General features: G+C 38.2%; 1 protein-coding gene across 1 annotated transcript in view; it reads right to left on the bottom strand.

Annotated features, from left to right (window-relative positions):
• MTHFD1L (methylenetetrahydrofolate dehydrogenase (NADP+ dependent) 1 like) overlaps nucleotides 1–20435 on the bottom strand; it is a 122550-nt gene that overhangs the window by 78819 nt on the left and 23296 nt on the right. Inside the window, exons 8-13 of the mRNA XM_070932648.1 lie at nucleotides 19725–19836; nucleotides 14869–14960; nucleotides 13935–14032; nucleotides 10715–10888; nucleotides 3078–3214; nucleotides 1353–1399 (exon numbers count right to left, since the gene is read on the bottom strand). Coding sequence (XP_070788749.1) covers nucleotides 1353–1399; nucleotides 3078–3214; nucleotides 10715–10888; nucleotides 13935–14032; nucleotides 14869–14960; nucleotides 19725–19836 — 660 coding nt within the window. The remainder of the gene's footprint in view (nucleotides 1–1352; nucleotides 1400–3077; nucleotides 3215–10714; nucleotides 10889–13934; nucleotides 14033–14868; nucleotides 14961–19724; nucleotides 19837–20435) is intronic.

Below are 20435 nucleotides of genomic sequence, written 5' to 3' on the forward strand. Positions count from 1 at the left end.
ATATCCCTGAGAAAATTAATCCAATGAATGAATTAATTAATGTCCGTGTGTCTGTCTGTATATCATCTACCTACATAATTTATATAGCCACACATCTCACAGAACAAGTGATTCTTACAAGTTAAAACAATCAATAAACACCCACAAATGTTATTGCAATTATTAACCATTGAAACATCTACAACTACAAAAAACAAAGCTAAAATAAAAATTAGAAGAAGGGACGTTGTCAATGACGCAGCCACCTCACTAGCTCACCCATTACCTTGGGTCCTCAGGCCAAGTCTTGAGTGACCTTCAGAAGCTCAAAGAGATGAGGCCAACCTCACCTGAGTGGGGAGAATAGTCCACAATGTGGGCACCAATTCAGAGAAGGCTCGCTGTCTATGGTCCACTAAAAGTAGCTTCCTAGATGATGAAAACCGTAACTTGCCCTCTCTACTAGATATAGCGAGACAGGCAGATGAAATCGGGGGGAGGTGATTCTCAAATAACCTGGCCCCATGCCATAACGGCTTTAAAGATCAACACCAGCACCTTGAATTGGGTCTGGAAACAAATTGGTAATCAAAGCAGCTCATGAAATGTAATCACTCGTGCCACTACATTTTGACCAGCTGAATTTTCCAGATGCTCTTCAAAGGCAGCCCCATGTAGAGTGCATTGCGGTAACTGAGACATGACTAGGGCATGAGTGACCGTGAGTAGAGCCACTTGATCTTGGATCACATGCAAACTGGTACACAAAAGGGCCTTGGTAGTACAGTGGTCTAAAGCACCCTGTTATTAACACAGCTGCCTGCAATTACTGCAAGTTCGAATCTTACCAGGCTCAAGGTTGACTCGGCCTTCCATCCTTTCTAAGATAGGTTAAATGAGGACCCAGTTTGTGGGGGCAATAAGCTGACTTTGTATAAATATACAAAAGTATGAAGACTATTGCTTAACGCGTTGTAAGCCGCCCTGAGTCTCCGGAGAAGGGCAGCATATAAATCAAATTAAAAAATAAAAATAAAAATGAAATTTTCAGGATGGACCCTGGTATAAGCAGAGGAAGGTTAATTTTTTTGGGTGGAAGACACAAATTAGGGTGTCAATTCTTTCTAGGATTGCTTGGCTTAACCCTTGTCTTGTTGTGCCTGGATCTAGGATGTCCTTCAAAGCTACCAAAGATAAAATGTGCACTCCACCTCAGGCAGCAAATTATCTTGGCCCAAGCTGAAGTCATTATTTAAAAATTAAAGTTGGGGTGCTATTTAAATTAATTTCACAGAAAAACTACTCCTCCTTAATGCAGAGGACAATTAGGGCCTCTGCATTATTTAATTTTCCAAGGCAAAATATGTGTTTACCTCTTCCATGGGTATGACTTGAGCATATCCACCTCCTGCTGCTCCTCCTACACAACGAAGAGAATATGTTAGCAAACTCTGGAGGATAGCGGTCACAATTTCCCTTCATTTCAAGTTGACATTCCCTCCTTACTCAGCTCAGGATTATGATCAGGAAGCTAATCCAATTTCCTTATACCTCTGGTAGAACCTCTGGTCACAACCATAATTTGTTCCATAGCTTTGGTCGCAACCCGATTTGGTCCTAACTTGAACCTAACCAAAATTAATGCAAAATTAATGCAGCAGCCACACGAGGTTGCTGTTGTTTGGTGCTTACAAGAAAAATGGCGTGGAAGGGGAAATAATCCGTGGCCGTGTTTGATCCTAACCCTAACGCATATTTGATCACCACCCAAGTATGTGTTCGTGACCAGATTCAAAAATTTTGTGATTTTTTTGGTTGTGGTCAGAAGCATTTGTAACCAGAGGTTCTACTGTATCAGATTTGGATTGCTTATTGTCTCCAGCATCTTTTGGGTCTGTGAGAACACCTCAAAAACCCCTGGAACAGGATAAATGTTTGGCGAATTTGGAAGGGTTTGAAGGATTTCAGGCATTTGAGGGTCAAAACTCAGGAGACTACCAACACCTTTCCAGACTAACACATTGTATTAAAAAGCATCAGCTTTCCTCAACTATAGCTGTAGGGATTTAATGAATGAAACAAATTTGTTCCTCTCAAATTGGGTTCCATTTCGTATGGGGAAGGGAGTTTAAGAAACAAATAGGGTGTCTAAAGCTTTGCAAAACTTAAGGTGATGTAATGAGCTGTGAAAATAGCCTTGAGAGAAAGGAATAAGAGTCATAACCTAGAACAGTGATGGCTAACCTTTTCTGGACCGAGTGCCCAAAGCGCGCATACGCATGAAACCCCCAAATGCAATGTGCATGAGCCCCCGTGCATGCACCCTTCCCCTTGTGCATGTGAACACCCCTATGTGCATGCATGCGCACCCACACATGCACCCTGCCCCCCATACATGTGTGTTCCCATGCACCCTGCGCCACACCCATGCATGTGTGCCCCCTGCACGCCCCCTCCCCCGTGCATGCACAGCAGAGACCCGATGACCAGCTGGCTGGCTCACATGTGTGGCGCAGCTGAACTGGGGCAACAACTTGAGTGCCCACAGAGAGGGCACTGCGTGCCACCTGTGGCACACATGCCATAGGTTCGCCATCACAGGCCTAGAGAAGAGTCTGATAAACAAAATTTGAATCCAGAGGATTAATGGGGTGCAATAAGTGTCTTAGAAGAGATGTTTCCTAATTCTCTGGAAAGTAAAGGTAGGGAAGGGGGGAAAGTGCATTCACTTTCAAACTTGTAAGATGTTACTGCAACCTTAGAATAAAGGTAGTATTAGTAGTCATGGTTTTGGTTTCTTGCCTGGACTACCTTACAAACTGCTAAACCGGGGGTCTCCCCTGGTTGGCAACTTTAAGACTTGTGGATTTCAATTCCCAGAATTCCCCAGCCAGCATGGAGGGCCAAGGAATTCTGGGAGTTGAAAAACACAAGTCTTAAAGTTGCCATGTTTGGTGACTCCTGTGTTAAGCCATTTCAAAACGTCAATGACTTTTGGCTCTATCTCTTCTGCTAATAACATGATGTCACCAGCCAATCCTCCTGTGATTTTCAAAGGGAAATTACTGCCTGCTCTTAGATGAGGAGGTAATGCTTACCTTTGACACCAAAAGTAGGTCCTTGAGAAGGCTGTCTCAGGCAGGCAAAGGAATTTATTTTAAGGCAGGCTGTCAGTGCTTGGACTAAGCCAATTGTCACAGTGCTCTTCCCTTCCCCAAGAGGTGTCGGGGTAATCCTAACAATATAAGACAATAAGTCACATTCCATCAATAAGGTTTGCTGGTTCTAGCGTAAATAAGAATATTTCAATCAAATAATTATATTTTACCATTCTTATGTAAAAATCATCCAGGCAGAAACATATGCCAATCATAGATTAAAACAGAAAGAATATAATCTAGGATGATATATAAATTAGACAACAATTAGTTCTGCTAGCTGTCCAGAAAGCCTGGTGATGCTCCTGTTCAGGCTCTGGTTTTGTCAGTGCGTGAAAGAAATGATTCCCTTTAGATGTACTCTAGATTTTCCTTACCATTATGCCTGAAGAAGCTCTCTTCTCCAGGCAGAGCAATAAAAATGTGAGCTTTTGCTGTGCTGTTATTTGTTCAACAAATTAACTAGCTGTCAAGAACTCAATCAAACAGAGCTTAATAGCTCAATAGTACACCCAGTATTCCTTACTACAGCCCCTCAAATTTCTGATGAAATTATGATCTTAAAATATTTTAATTCAATATATTTTACTGGTGTCAAAGGAAGTCACATGAACCATATGCTAACAATACTGCAATTGTCTTTTTTAACAATTAACAATTTTCAGTGTATACCATTAATTTCACAAGTTCCCTATAAATTCATCCCCCAAAGAGAAATATAGGATTTTTCCAGTTTCCAATGCTCCTTGGCAATCTTTTGGGACTTAGAAAAACTGCAATCTGGAGAGCTTGCTTAGAAAATGATGGATATTCCATTCTTACAGCCTGCCCAAGCACCATATTCTTCATCCACCTCCATCCTACCGATACTGTTCCTTGCAGACAATTGTGAAATATAAACAAATAAGTTTCTGCCTTCTCTGCAAAATCATTTCACTGTCTTTCTGATTTCTTAACCAATCCAATATTTATGCTCTGTGCCATTTTCATGATGACTGTCCACAAAAAAAAAGATAAGATGTGCTTCTTTAATACTACTCAATTTGAAAAGGATATCCTTTTGCAACATCCTCTGGGAAAAAAAACTATATCAAACTAGACAGAGATGAAAAGATAAACTAAAAGGTAAACTAAATTTCATCCAGTTCTTCCAATCAATTAATAATGTGGGCAACAATGAGAAGGCACCAAGGGGGGAAATGGCAATATATGCATTGTGATGTGACTGCACACATTATGTTGTTTCAAACATGGCATCATTGCTAAATATGATATTTTGGAAATTATACCACAGTTGTGTTGTTGTCAAGTTGTCATAATCGTGACCTATTATGAAACCAATGATTAGTATTTTCCTTTTGAAATAAAAGTGCAGGCTCAATGTGGCTCAGATTAGTGTACATCAGTTTAAAATACAGCATAGCATAACTGACTATAAATATTCAGTTCACCTCCCCAAATTTCTTGTGTTAAACACAATTTACATCTTTTGTGAGTTCAGTGCATTCAAAGAGATATTCAAATATTCAGATTCAAGCTAAGAGTGTAATGAATGAATCTCTGGAGCAAGGTAGATTCTTTTCAAAATCCAACCTAAGTTTGAACTGGATTTTTTGTCTATTCCAAAAATACAACTAATTAATTTCCAAATGAGAATTAAAATGGAACTGCATCATGTAAGACATTTTATCAATTTTGTCACACACTAAAATGTGGTCAGAATTTAATCCATCTTGGCTAAAAAGGATCTTTTATATTTAAAAAAAATATATTGAAAATATTCTAGATATTTTATTTTTATTAGCTAATATCAATCTAAAATCTAAGGGACTGGTTTGGACAAAACTCAGCAGCACTTTTTCGTGTGGCTGTTGATAAAAATAGGATCACCAACATGATCACCAATGTCCAATGATGAATATGACACAAGAAGAAGAAAAATATCAATCTAAATGTTAAAAAATTGTTTATTCTTCTGTTGCATGCTGAGACACATTAAAATCATTATTCACAGTCAATGTTTCAAAATGTGCATTTATATTATTTAAAATAATTAAATTTCACTCAAACCCCTGCCCATTTTTATACCTGTCAAGCTATCAATCAATTAGATGACATGATTTTATACTGCTTCCATCATTTACTCCCAGCAGTTTTGAAGTTATGATTCTTTATAAATATTATTTTATTGATTGTTTTAGAAAAGGATATAAATCACAATACATGAAAGACATATAAAGAGAATTAAGAGTAGAAAGAAATAAGTAAACACATGGTCTATAATGTCATAAAGGTTATAGTTTTTCAATATATCCTTAATTACTACGAAGTAATAAAAATGAGTACAGTACAGGCATATCTCAGAGACACTGGGGGTTCAGTTCCAGACTAGCACAATAAAGCAAATATCACAGTAAAATGAGTCACACAAATGTTTTGGTTTCCCAGTGCATATAAAAGTTATGTTTACAGTGTACTGTAGCTTACTAACTGTGCCCCAATGTACATACCTTAATTAAAAAAAATATTTTATTGCTAAAAATTGCTAATCATCACCTGACCTCCAGTGAATCATAATCTTTTTGCTGGTGAAAGCGAAGCACAATAAAACAAAGTCCAACAAAAGAAGGTATGCCTGTAGGTTTCCCTTTTTTTAAAGGCAATGTATAAATAGCCACCTGTCTTCAATTTTGTAAACATATAACAGGAAATTTAAGGCTGAGTTTGAACCTTTTAAAAAAAAATAGGAAATATAAGACTTTAAAAAGTACTAATATGATGTAGAGTAAAGTGATAAAAATGAATGCATGACTAAGAGTCTTTTGGTGAATCAAAATTGAGGGGGATGTGTGTAGAAAGAAAAAGTTGTTTTCCTATCTGATACAACACTTATGGAAATTAGTAGTGCTTGTTTAACAGAATTAGACCTGCCTTCTCTAGGATGCCATTGTTCAGATATGTTAAACATCCGGTCCCATAATTCCCATGTAAAGAGGAATTGTTTCTATTTAGCTGTAAAAACACTGACCACTATAAATTTGCATTGCAATCAGTGCATTTCTGCAGAGAGATTTCAAAACTACCCAAGCTATTCATCCAGGGCATCTTTTATCAGCCAGAGAAAATTCAAGTTAAAAACCAAACAAAACTAAATTACATTTTCATTCACATCATTCCCACTCCATTTCTAATAGAAAACGCTTGCCAAGATATGCTACATTTAACTGTTTAAATCTGTGGTACTTTAGCAAATGCAGTGAAATAAGTAGTTTATTTAAGGTATGTGACACTGCGGATTACATTTTCATTCCCAGGGATATACAAGCATTCAGGAAGAAGTGAGCCAAAAGCGGTAACTCCTATTTCATGACCTCCTAAAGACTCAAGCTAGAAATCCACCTCTAATTAGAAACATATTTCCCTGAACTGCAGAAATTTTGCAAAAGGTCCAGCTGTCCGTGGTAGGCTACATTTGCTTTGGGTGAAAGATACAATCAGAAATATTTTTTTAATTTTATCTTTTAAAAGAACAGGATATTTCGTCTATCGTTGTTTAACAAAAAAACATGCTATGTAACAATTTTGTGAGCTCAGAAAAATCAATGTTTTCTGATAGTCTAAATTTCCCAATAGGGCCAAGGGAACCAAGTCACAGGAGCCTAGTAGGAGATTGTTTTCAGTTCCTATCTCTCAGCACAGCTTTTCTATCTGATGATCTCTTGATGTTGGAAAGGGAACATTCTGTAAATGTAACATTTTATATTTGCATTCTGAACTAAAGAGGACAGTTTAAAGAGAACATGAAAGAAAAAAGAAGCATACATGTAGTCCTCACTTAATGTTCTGCCCCAGCTACGGACCCCAAAGAACGCAGCACATACAAAGTCTGTACAAACCTTAGTTTACTAAATTAAATCAGTCTTTTTCAAACAAAGGCTGTTAATTAATTTTCTTAACAGCCTACAAGAATCCAAAGAATAAATAATCGTAATCTTACTATGATTGGCAGAAAGCCCAGAAGCAATTTGCAGGAAACTGATAAAAGAACTAAGTTCAAGACGCGAAGGAGAGTGAACGAAGTTGTTCCCTGCAAATTGCCTCAGTCGTCATCCTTCCTTAAATAGGCTAAGGGAGTGGCCAATTAGCCCCAAGTCCTACTCTCGAGGAGACCTCCTCCTGAGAAGCCACTCCTGCCTTTTGGCAGCTCTGCGCGCCCGTGCATCGAGAAGAGGCTCCTCCTCTTCTTCCTCTTCACTTATGGGAGCTTCTGGAGGTTCTGAAGGCCCTGGCTGAATCCCCGCCTCTGGCACCACATCTTCTCCAGACTCATTGTCTGACTCAAGTGCCAGCTGCACAGGCTGCTGGTGCAGCACCACACCAGCCTCCATGCTGTCGGAATCAGCTACTAGCTGCACAGTCAGCTGATGGGCCACAACACTTAACGAGACCGATCGCTTAGTAACTGTTTGAAGTTATGATGGGCCCCTAAAATGGTACTTATGACCTAATTTTGAAATTCTAGTAGCTGCTCCCTACAATCATATGATTGCACTCTGGATTCTTGGCAACCAGCTCACTTTTACAGCTGTTTGCAGTGTACTGCAGTCATTAATTTCAATTTTTGATGTTTTTTCTAGCATTTACTTAGTTTCTGGCAAAAAGAATGCCACTGCATACAATGGATTCACTTAATGATCGCTGTGTTTACGACCACTGCATTCACCTAACAAAAAAGATTACAGAATCAGGAATGGTCATATGATCACCAACTTAATGGCTGCAACGACTTATGACTGTAATTATGATTGATTGGTGATAAAGAACTAGATATGAATTTTGGAACATTCTGCAATATTCTAAAACGAAAACGTGCACACTTTGGTGCCATTTACTGTTTATCTGGGTTTATGGAGCCCTGGTCAGGTAGCCCATCACATCCAAAAAAACCTAAGTGTGACACAGCAAAAATTGTTGACAGCTTCCTTATTTGCTAAAGGCAGCATTCATGGAATAAGTAGCACCTACTAGAAAATTAAAGATAGAATGTATTGAAAAATTAAGCATATTTATATGCTTATTGGATTTATGTGCTACCTACCGTTTCTCATCTAGAGATAAACAAACACACACACACACACGGGTACAGTAGCTCATTGCAAGATAGGCAGCAAATAAATATAATGAATAAATAATAATAAATATAAAGCCATGTAACAATGGGCCTTCATAATCACAGCAATGAGACAGGACAGGAGGGCGTATAGTTGAAAACAAAGGAGAACAACAAAAGATGCAACTCTGGCATGGAGTCCTAATTCTCAACCAGCTATTTAGCATGTGTTGCTAATTACCTCCAGGGTTGACTGGAACCAAAGTGAGCTCTAAGTTAATAAATAGTGCAAAAAAACCACCTATTGATAACTGGGGACATTTAAAGTGAACACAAGCATCCACTAATGCAGGCTCTTTATTTCTTACATAATATTTTATGGCTTGATTTGTAAGAGACAAACTACCGTATTTTTCAGAGTATAAGATGCACCTCCCCCCCCAAAAGAGGCTGAAAATTTGGGTGCGTCTTATACTCTGAATGTAGCTTTTTCGAAGCTTTTTTCCAGCCCTAGCGAGGCACTAATGAGGCACTAGTGAGCGATCTTACCAGTTTTGCCTGCTCCCTCGACTCTTCCCTGTGTTTTAACGTGAAGCGATCTCCATGCTTTGCTCCGACTCTCAGCTGTTCTTTAGAAGCTTTTTTTCAGCCCTAACTAGGCGCTAGCACAGTGAAGCGATCCCTCCCCCCCACCGCTTTGCCTGCTTTTCTCATTGCTGCTTCCTCTCAGCTGTGCCTTAGAAGCTGTTTTTTATCCCCAAGCAGGGGATAAAAACCCAGCAAAATAATGTGCTGAAGTTGACCAGACTAAGGACGCTAGCCAGATGAATACCTGGTAGGCAGATTTTTTTTTCTATTTTCCTCCCCCAAAACCAAGCTGTGTCTTATACTCTGGTGCTTCTTATACTCTGAAAAATACGGTAGGTCCTCATGCCGTGACCCAAGCTTCTGCTTTGGGAGAGCTAATCAGAGCAATCACAGTAATCCGTAATTATTGTTCTCTCAGGAAAAGGTAACTTTGGCTTTCCCTTCCGGAATTGCTCCTCAGAAAACTTGCACTTAACTTGTAAGTAGCAAATTTAACATGTGCTTTGAAGACCAACCATTGCATGGTGGTTAAAGTGTTGTGACTAGTGCCAGGGAGACTCAGGTTCTAGTCTATCCTCATTTACCTAAATTCAGTGGTTGATTTTAGGCCAGTATCTCACAAGGATATTATTGTGAGGAAAAATGGAAAGTGGAGCTCCACAATATGTTTGCCTTCTTATGCTACTAAACAAAAGGCAGACACACAAACCAGTGATAAATATGAATGGTGGCAAACATTCCTCTCAATGAATGAAAGAAATGCAAGGCTGCTCAGGATAATTCACATGCATTAATAATGCAAGAGAAAGAGGGAAGAAAAAAGTTTTAAATGTTGCAGACGGGACCATCTCATTCAATAAATGAAAACTGCTAAAAGCAATTGCATCCTTTTTGCCAATGACGTAAAAATATTCAATACTACAGATAATTCTGTTGTTTTGCAAAATGATCTCGACTATGTGTCTGAATGGTCATCTATTTGGCAACTTCAAATTTTGATTAATAAATGCTCTGACTTACATATTGGTAAACGTAATCAGAATGTCAAGTATAAGCTAGGAGGCATTGATCTAGCAGATGACCCTCACTTTGTCAAGGTCCTCGATGTACTTATCTCTGACAACCTATGCTCCAAAGTTTACTGTAACAATGTTGCTAAAAAAGCATTAAGAGTTGTAAATTTAATTTTGCGAAGCTTTCTTTCTGGAAACATTGTATTGCTAATTATAGCTTATAAAACTTATGCTAGACCAATCTTAGAGTATTGTTCAACTGTTTGGAATCCCCATCATATATCTGACATCAGTACAATCGAGCAGGTTCAGAAGTATTTCACTAGAAAAGTCTTGCACTCTTCTGTACACAATAGAATTCCCTATGCTACTAGGCTCGAAATTCTCAGTTTGGATAAATTAGAACTGCGTCACTTGCGGTCAGACCTAGGTATTGCATACAAATTTTACGTAGTAATACTTTTACCTGTAAATGACTTTTTCTGTTTTAACCACAATAATATGCCCGTGAACAACCGCTTTAAACTCAATGTAAATCGTTCTAAACTTGACTGTAAAAAATAGGATTTCTGTAATAGAGTTGTCGAAGTGTGAAATGCTCTACCTGATTCAGTTGTCTCAGCTACAAATTTTCAGTTTCAGTCACAAATTGACTTCCGTGGACCTTATTTCATACTTAAATGGTCAGTAGAGGGGGGCGTGCATAAGTGCACTAATGTGCCAATCGTCCCTGTCATTGTATTTTTTTTCTTTTATTCTTGTACTCGTTTTTGTTTGACAAAATTCTAATAAATAAATAAAAATACAAGCTGCATTTTGTTATCTAAGCAAAAGTAAGGGGAATATATTTATTAAACTATTCTTACCCAGCAACCAGTACATATTTTCCATCTGGCTGATCTTTCAACCTTTCCAGCAGAGAAAGACGTACTTTGGCTTTGGTTTGGCCATAGATTTCAATTTCTTCTGTGAGCAATCCTATCTCTTTGGCAAGCATATGGATAGGTTTTGGAGCCTGTCCCCTGGAAATTTCAATATCACTGCAAAAGCAAACAAATTAAAAATAAGTATGTATAGGTGAGTGGATATACAATTGGCCACAAAGAACTTACATTTTAGGACATCTAGATCAGCGGTGTCAAACTCATGTTCGACTCATGTTCGACTGGCGGCCCCCAGGGGGAGAGCCTTCTCTGTGGGGGCACCTACGATCTGGAACGAGCTCCCGCCAGAGATACGGAAGATCCCGGACCTGCGCACGTTTCGCCGTGCTCTCAAAACTTTTCTATTTCAGCAAGCTGGCCTGGCCTAACTCCCATCTTTTAAATTTCTTAAATTTTTTAATTTGTGATTTTATAAATTGGGTGTTTTAATCTGTGTTTCGGCCGAAATATTTAATAATTTTAAGGGATTTTTTAAATATTTGTATTATCTGTATTTTATCTTGGCTGTTCACCGCCCTGAGTCCTTCGGGAGTAGGGCGGTATAGAAATTTGATTAATAAATAAATAAATAAATAAATGTGTTTATGGTGGCATCATGTGATGTATCGAGACTTTTCCCCCCTTTGCTAAACCAGGTGTGGGCGTGGCCAGCGTGTGGCGCATCCGGCCCACGGGCCGGGAGTTTGACAGCCCTAACTTAGATCTTTCAAATCATTTTCTACCTTCAGTTTATCTTTGTGGGGGAAGATGTTTGTGCTCCAGGAATGTTGAAGAAACAATATATTGAGTTGCTAAATAAGTCCTTTTCCTGTGGCTGAACTGAATTCTGAAGCTGCCTACATAGGTGTGTCATTTGCCTCTTCTCTCTCAACTTATCATTGCTGGATAATCAAGATGGAAATTTTTCAGTGGACTTCCTATACATGTAAGTTTGTTTTCTCTGAGACATTTAGAAAAATACATAATGCAAGCTCCTGCCCAGTGCAGAGACCTACTACACAGCCACGCCGACAGAAGACCACCCAGCCACATATTGAAAGCCAAGCCAAAGTCAACCACCCACCAAGGCAGTTTCTTGGATTACTGGGCAGATTTTATCATTAAGAAAATCTTCTTGAGACTTCCCTGAAGTTTAACCTTAATTGTTCCTTATCTTTTCTTTTGGAATCATGGATCAAATTTGCTCTTTTACTGATAGCCTTCAAATACTTGAAGGAAGCTATTTTGTCTCCCAACCAGCCTTCCTAGTGCAAATATTGATTTTGAGACTGCAAATAAATTTTAGCAAGTAGGCAAATTTGCAAATAAGGAGAATCAACTTTGTGCTTTGAATCGTATATCTGGTCACCGGTGCTATGCACACAGAAACACATTTCTGATTTGTGTTTTAAAATTGGTATGCTTTCCATTTTTGATAATACATTTATTAAATCAGAAGCAATTGCAAGACTTCTATAATCATCTGGAAATGAATGTACTTATAGGGAGTTTTTATGCTAGAGAAAATAGTTTTCTTTTTTTTAAAAAAAGAGAGAATGTAGTTATTTCCAAGAGTATTAGGTTTCTGTATTAAGAAAACAAAACCAAGCCAACTATCTGAAGAAATTCTCAAACATTCCCATATGAAATTTCCCACTAAGGAAAATTATACTAGATTCCCTCCAGCCTGGTTCATACGCAATTCTTCTAGAGAATAATAAAGACTTTAATGTTCTGTCATATCATGTGTAATACATATATAGATGTAATTGCTTAAAAAAGAAAGTTTCCTCTGTGTTTAAGCAAATCACATATTGACTCTACCCTTCTGTCTCCTCTTATTATACTTGCTAAAGTGCTATGTGTGAAATGGGCTCCTCTATTCATATTGCCACTGGCATTAGTCTAAGCCCGTGATGGTGAACCTGTGGCACGCATGCCACAGGTGGCACGCTTAGATATATCTGTGGGCACGCGAGCTTTGCCCTAGCTCAGCTCCAGCGTGCATCGGCCAGCTGATTTTCGGGCCTTCTGGGCCCATTGGAAGTCAGGAAACGGACTGTTTCCGGCCTCTGGAGGGCCTCCAGGTATGTGTGTGGGAAAGGCCATTTTTGCCCTCCCCAGGCTCCAAGAAAGCCTCTGGAGCCTGGGGAGGCCTACTGGGCCCACCATGCCATCACGTGCCAAAAGTGGGGATCGGGGGGGGGGGGTTGTTTGCACGTGCGCATGTGTGAGGCACATTGAATTATGGGTGGGGGCACGTGCACACACAACCCCCCGCACTCCCCCCGCTTTTGGCACGCAACGACAAAAAGGTTAGCTGGTTTAAGCTAAAATGCATAATTTTAATATGCAACTTTCTCACTATACTATCTTGTTCTGAGGAAGAGAGTGAAGATCCATGCAAAATGAGCCCCCAATCACATGAAGATAGGGAGCTGCCTTCACCTAATCAGACTGCTAGTCCATGTCATGTGACTGACACTGGCAGCATGCTTCTAAGATTTTGGGCAGGAATTCTGAAGACTGAACTTGGGAACTATCGCATGTAGACAATGTACCCTTTCCCTGAGCTTCCTCCATCCAACCGTAAAGGTACTGCACCACAGCCTGAATCTTGAGACAAGAAGAACCATCTATGTATGTATGTATGTACTATATGTATGTATGTAAATTATCACAAATATGCAGTTCTTATTCATAAAAGCAAAATCTCCCTCAAGTTGAGCTTGACTCCTGATGACTTTATGAATTGTTCCTATAGTTTTCTTTGCAACAATATGGAAGCGGGTTGCTATTGAGCTCTTCTTCTAATTTCCCAATCTAATCTGTAGTCCTGGGATTTCCTAGTGATTCCAATTAAAATAATAACCAAGCTCAATCCTGCAGCTTTTTAAAGATCACTCAGGGTTGATAGGTGCTGGCCAGTCCACATTTACAAAAAATACAATTTTGCCAGATTAAAAACTGAAGGCAACTACTAATGACTTGATAAATGCCATCTTGTCTGCCTTAGAGTTTTGTTTCAGCAGAATGAACCTGTAGTCCTTAGAGAAATTAGAATAAATTGAACAAGACAAGCAAGTTATACTCATGTTTTAGCAAATGTTGTGCTTTAATACATAGAACCCTGCTTGAAAATAATTTGCTATGCGGTTCCTACCTGGGAACAGGTGAAATGGGCTGTAGATTCAAACAACTGAGATTCCATTCCTTAGACTGCTGGGCTGCTATCTGTAGCTCACTGAGTTTTACCAAGTTCTTTCAAGAAGAAAAGAGATAAAAATACTTTGCTTTAGTACAATTGCAATATATATACTGCTCAAAAAAATAAAGGGAACACAAGCAGAAGACATCCGAGATCTGAATGAATGAAATAGCCTTATTAGATACTTTCTTCTTTACATACAGTAGTTTATACACTGCTCAAACAACTAAAGGGAACACAAAACTACTGTATGTAACAAACAAAGTATTTAACAAGGCTATTTTATTCATTCAGATCTCGGATGTCTTCTGCTTGTGTTCCCTTTATTTTTTTGAGCAGTGTAGTTTCAATCTCACTTTTTGGGATACAGTATGTACTTCCAGGGACTATTTTTTTCTTTGCAACTGGAGGATATGAAAGATATTTTATAGGGAAGGAAGCCTGAAGCAAGGACTCACTTGTGCCCTCCAAGCCTGTTCCACTTGCCTGCTGACTTTTATAATCCCTTTGAAATTTGAGGCACTTTGCCATGTTTTCAATTTACATATCTTTTTTTTTCCTTCCTGTTTCATGTTATTACTATTCCTCAGTGCATAGTGTTAAGACTCAGCACAAAAGGCATCTTAATACCATTGTAAGGCTGGTATTGAATCTGGGGGAAAAGATGCAAAAAGAATCTTGTAAAAAAATTGTCCATGTGCAGAAGTTATCGCTGGTACCCAGACAGATTCTGACCATGAGTATTTTATTAGTATTTGTAATCCTAACCTGAATTTGGATATCTTTCTTTCCTTATCCTTTTCCTTCCATGCTGGTTGAATGCTTGAACAGAGAACCTGCCTTTTATTTTGTTCCTGTTACATAAAGAGTCACCAAGGGACTTACTAACCTGCATGCATATTGCCAATGCCAGATGTTCTACAGCCTCACCTAGATTGCAATCATTGCCTCTTGTTGGATGTCCACGAAAAGCATTCTGTCCTGAAAATGAAAAACAATTGCACCCATGAATCCAGCAGCCTCTTCTTGTGGGAAGATCTTTGGAAAAAAGCTGCAAGAAGATAATTGACACCATTAGCTAAATTGCTGCTGAGCAAAGGTGCCATGTGCATTACAGAAAGCATAGAAACACATCAACATGCAAATAAATAGATACAAGACAAACAGACAAAAGCGGGGTGAAATACTGTATATACTGAATATATAATTATTCCAAAAATAAAGGATTTTTTTTCAGTGTAGGAGTGCCAATTGATAGCATGTATCACAAAGCAATGATGACTTCTCTTACATTAACTTGGCTGAGAAGTTTTTTCCAACCACATAACAGTAACAATAAACTGTTAGGTGCTGACACATAAATATTTGCATGATTTAACCCTGCAGAGATGATTGGGAAGAAACAGGAGAAGCTTGTAGACTTCAGAATCACTTTCCCAGTATAGGTAGCCCTCACTTAACAACTGGTTGCTTAGCAACCATTCAAAGTTATGATGGTACACCGCCCCCCCCCCCCAAAAAAAAAAAAAAGAAAGGCTACTTATGGCCCAGTTCCGGAGTTTTGATAGCTGCACACATCTCCAGTCACATGACTGCATTCTGGGTGCTTGGCAACTGGCTCAACTTTACAGCTGGTTGTAGGGCCCCCTGATCATGTGACTGCAATTTATAATGTTTTTTTGCCGGTTTCTGACCTTTTCTGTCAGTTTCTAGTAATAATGTCCATAGGAATACACCTGCATCTATTGATAATTATGGTGTTTGCTTCACAACCACCCCATAAAAATCATAAAATCGAATCTGGTCATGTGGGTGCCTCAGTTTATAGCCATCATGATTTACAACAGAAATTCCAGGCTTCATAAGTCAAGGACTATCTGTACCTGCTTCTCCTGCTACTGAAAGCAGTAATAAAATCAGAAATGGCACAACTGTTGCTAACATGCTCTGAAGGACTGCATTAACATATTTTGTGACACACTTTTTCTGAATGCTTTGCACAGCTGCATTAAATGCCATTCCTGTAATATGAGTACTTTCTGTGTTTTTACAATTTCTCCCTCCTGCCACCTTAACAGTTACAATTAAACTGGAAGTTTTTAGAGGGTCTCTGAAGGAAAATAAATCCTCTCATACATGGGCCTCATCCAAATTCTCATCACTACCAGGAAGACTTTTACTTGGAAGAGTAACCAAATAATCTCCCCAGCCTTCTCCAAATCAATTGGATTAAAACTCAATTGGATTACAACAACATGACCTCCTGTTTGTTATTGGGTTGGACTGTCCCCAGCAAGTTTCAAAAAGAAGCTATGGTGTTCCTTGGAAGCCTTCTGTTATAATTAATTAATTAGCAATTATATGATGTTTGTGTGTCTATATTTTTCTTGACTGTACACCGCCTTGAGTCCTACGGGAGAAAGGCGGTATAGAAATATAATAAATAAATAAAATAAATAAATAAATAAATAAAAAGGCTAAATAGTGCAACTTTCATCAGGGTGACAAATAGTTTTGGATAAAGGAATTATTTCCAGTGTTGACATGAAACAATTTAAAATATGCCATAGCACAGATATATTTTCTTTTCTTTTTGCCATGCATTAATTCAATAATTGAGCACTATCTAGTTTATCTGCAAAATACATAGATGATACATAGATCTATTTGCTTTCCACTCATATGGAATATATAAGTATATATATGTATACATATATATGTATTGGAACTACTTTGTAACTGTAATGAAGTCAGCTAGTCATCTTCCAGGTACACCTGTATTGTGACCGAGAAAAATAGAAAATATCAAGCATCATTCAATTCACCTTTGCCTAATATAAAATCTACTATCTCCAAAGATGATTTCAATTGCATGCAACAGGAATTAAATGTGTATAACAAGGCCAAGCTTCATTTATCCAGGCATAAATGACTAAATTGCTGGGGGATAAACTCGCATCTCTCAGCTTGCAAACTCCTTCATGGGGTTGATGTAAATGAAATATGTTTTGTAAATATAAAAATACTGTCAAAACACAAATACTGGCCAGATAAATAATTGTGCTCATTTTTATTCTTATTTATTTTGCTTGTAGTACAAGAAGTAATGAAATGTGTAAGATACAAGTACTCCTCGACTTACAACCACAACTGAGCCCAAAATTTCTGTTGCTAAGTGAGACAGTTGTTAAGGGAGTTTTGCCCCATTTTACGACCTTTCTCGCCACACTTTTTAAGTGAATCGCTGTAATTGTTAAGATAGTAACATGGTTGTTAAGTGACTCTGGTTTACCCATTGATTTTGCTTGTCAGGTCACAAAAAGAATATGAAAGGATACAAAAACTAACAACAACTGTCTCACTTACAACAGAAATTTTGGGCTCAATTGTGGTTATAAGTCGAAGACTACCTGTACCTTAAGACCCTGGGACACTGCAACCGTCATAAATATGAGTCAGTTGCCAAGCATCTGAATTTTGATCACATGATTATGGGGATGGGGCAATGGTTGTAAGTGTGAAAAATGATCATAAGTCACTTTTTTCAGTGCCATTGTAATTTCAAATGGTCACTAAGAAAATTGTTGTAAGTAGACCACCAGCTGTATGTAGAATGGATCAGAGACAGCTTTCCTGCCTGCTTCGTCCTACTGATAACTCCTTTTAATTAAGCCATAAATAAATACAATGGATCATATAAACTGGTATCTCCAATGAGGTGGCTGGAAGTCCTCTTTGTTCTGTCTCAGGATCTTCAAATTGTATATACAATTATGGAAATAAAATATCCATATACATTTTTTAAAATGGTGGAAAGACATAAATGCAAGTATATAGCTTTTTCCTGTCTCCCTCCATAAGCCAGGAATCTGCAAGAAGAAACATACTTATCTGTTTCACTTCACTTCTGACCATATCCCACTGCTCCATATTCCCAGGCCTCTTCAAGTTTGGAAATATGAAGTTATGACTCAGTGAAATTTGTTGCCATGAAATTTAATTGAAAACTGGCAAACTTAATATTGAAAAAAGACACAACTTCATATTTACAAGAAAGCAGAGAGATGCCTTAACAAGCTTACTTGAGTACCCTTGCATGCTCCAAGCATGTTTTTAAACCTTTGAATTCAAAACCCTGCACAACAATGGAAGCCCTTAGCTTCATCTGCTTTTTTAAATTCTGTATAACTTGCAATGCAACTTAAATATCACTAGATCACAATTCATTTAAGTTTTGATAATGAAGCCATAAAGGAGCCATGAAAAAGATTATAGCTTGAACACTAAACACTCAAGAAGGGGGGTGGGTGGGGAAATCAACCAGCTTTCATTGTGTTCACACTTCGTTCTTCAAGATCAGTCTTCTGGAAAACGTCAATTTAGATTAGAAGTGGAGAATGTTTTCCTGGAAGTTAAAACACTGTCTACCCTAGCCATAAATCGATGACTGTCACAATGAAACCATGCTAGGATCTCAGCCAGAACAATAAGAAACAAGAGAGGCCAAATTCGATTCTCTTCTCTCCTTTGCTTAAACTTCTGTGCTTCTTCAGATTATTTGATTTGGCTTCATATAACTGTTTTTATCAGTTGAAGAGATAACATACAGTTGAGTTTCAGAATTCGCCCTGATTGGAAACTGGAGCAGCTGATTTGATGCCAGAGTGGAGCATTCTTGTAGCTGACTGTATGAATGGAGTCCATTGAAAAATATTGTGTCTGGAGGCATGAGGAGACTCTATCTGTAGCATCTCATTCCTTTACACTAGCAAGCTATGCTGTTTTATGGAAAAGTGCTCTGGATTAAGTTTCTCCATCATTCAGTTTCTCAACAATGACAGCACAGGCCATTATTATTATACCTACTATTCTAATGTTACCCTGCCTTTTTAATATATATAAAGTAGCAAACATATCTAATACGCCTCCCTCATATTTTCCACACAACCACCACCTTGTGAAGTGGGTTGGGCTGAGAGAGAGTGACTGGCCCAAAGTCACCCTGCTGGCTTTCATGTCTTAGGGAGGCCTAGAATTCACAATCCTCTAGGTCAGCACCTTAGCTGCTATACCAAGCTGGCTATATATTATGACACTGAAAAATGGAAAATCTATCAACTATTAACCTGGAGGCTCAGAGTTCAACACATCAATTAATGCCCAGAGAGAGAGAGAACGAGAGAGAGAGAGAAGAAACATAGGCACTAATGGCTCTATGCAACAGCCGGCAAGAATAATTAGTCAGGGATGCCAGTAACAAAGTAAAAGCAAGAACCATTTTTCTGAAGTAATGTTAAATTAGGAATGTTGGTAGGATTTTTCTGTATCAGTCAAAGGAAGATTAATTATTCTGCCTTTTATTTTAAATTTAAAGATATAAGAGCATACTTTTTTGTCATTAAGAAATTAATTAATTAAGAGCCTGAGTGGCGCAGCAGACTAATGCTACTGTTAAAGGTAGCATTTAGCTTCCAGCTGCCTGCAATTACTGCGAGTACAATTCTCACCAGGCTCAAGGTTGACTTCCATCCTTTCTAAGGTAGGTAAAATGAGGACCCGGTTTGTGGGGGCAATAAGCTGACTTTGTATAAAATATACAAAGTATGAAGGCTATTGCTTAACGCCTTGTAAGCTACCCTGAGTCTCTGGAGAAGGGCGGCATATAAATAATAAATAAATAAATAAAAAATTCCTGCAAGTGTTAAGCTTTAGCACCCATTACTTTACATCACCAACAAAACTCACCCCATAAAGTACTTTGTGAACAATCCACCGTAGTGATCTCAGGATTTTTCCAAGCCACTGAGATCTCTTTAGGTTTGGTACTGCCCACGACCATCATATCAGCATCACGAAGCTAAGGCGGATAAAAGAACATACACTTGATTGCATTATGGGATATACAGTATCTGGAAAGACAAAGTGCTCAACTATGTTTAATCAGCTATAATCAGAAAATACATAATTGAGAAATTAATATGCATATATGTGTTGTATATGTATATACTAAACAATCTCATAAACCATGGTTGAAAATTGGTTTGTTTTAATGAGTCATAACAGCAACACTTTAGTTAATTATCCTATGTACTTCCTGAAATTATGTAAAAGTCTTGGGGGAAAAGAGAAATAAGAGCAAATAGCTATGTCAGCTGTCTTTCCAAATCTGAAACTTGCTGAATGTTGGTTTTCTTTTACAAATGAATTAAAATTCTGTTAAACACAGTGGACAAATGGGGGTGCCTTGTTAAATTATATTTTAGTGTTATATGAACCTAGATCTAATACAAACTTAGATTCCAACCATGGTTTTGCTTATTTATGTGGGAAATGAGGGCATAGCAAACGTCTCAGAAGCGAGATAACCTGCCCCAATCTCAATGGATTCTGACCTGAATACAATGGCAAGAAAGAAAAGGAGCAGCCTAATAGTACATTCCCAAGCAGAAGCAAAAA

Source organism: Pituophis catenifer, unplaced genomic scaffold, assembly GCF_029215685.1.
Source record: "Pituophis catenifer annectens isolate HBS135680 unplaced genomic scaffold, rPitCat1.0.hap2 SCAF_1, whole genome shotgun sequence".
Classification (NCBI taxonomy): domain Eukaryota; kingdom Metazoa; phylum Chordata; class Lepidosauria; order Squamata; family Colubridae; genus Pituophis; species Pituophis catenifer.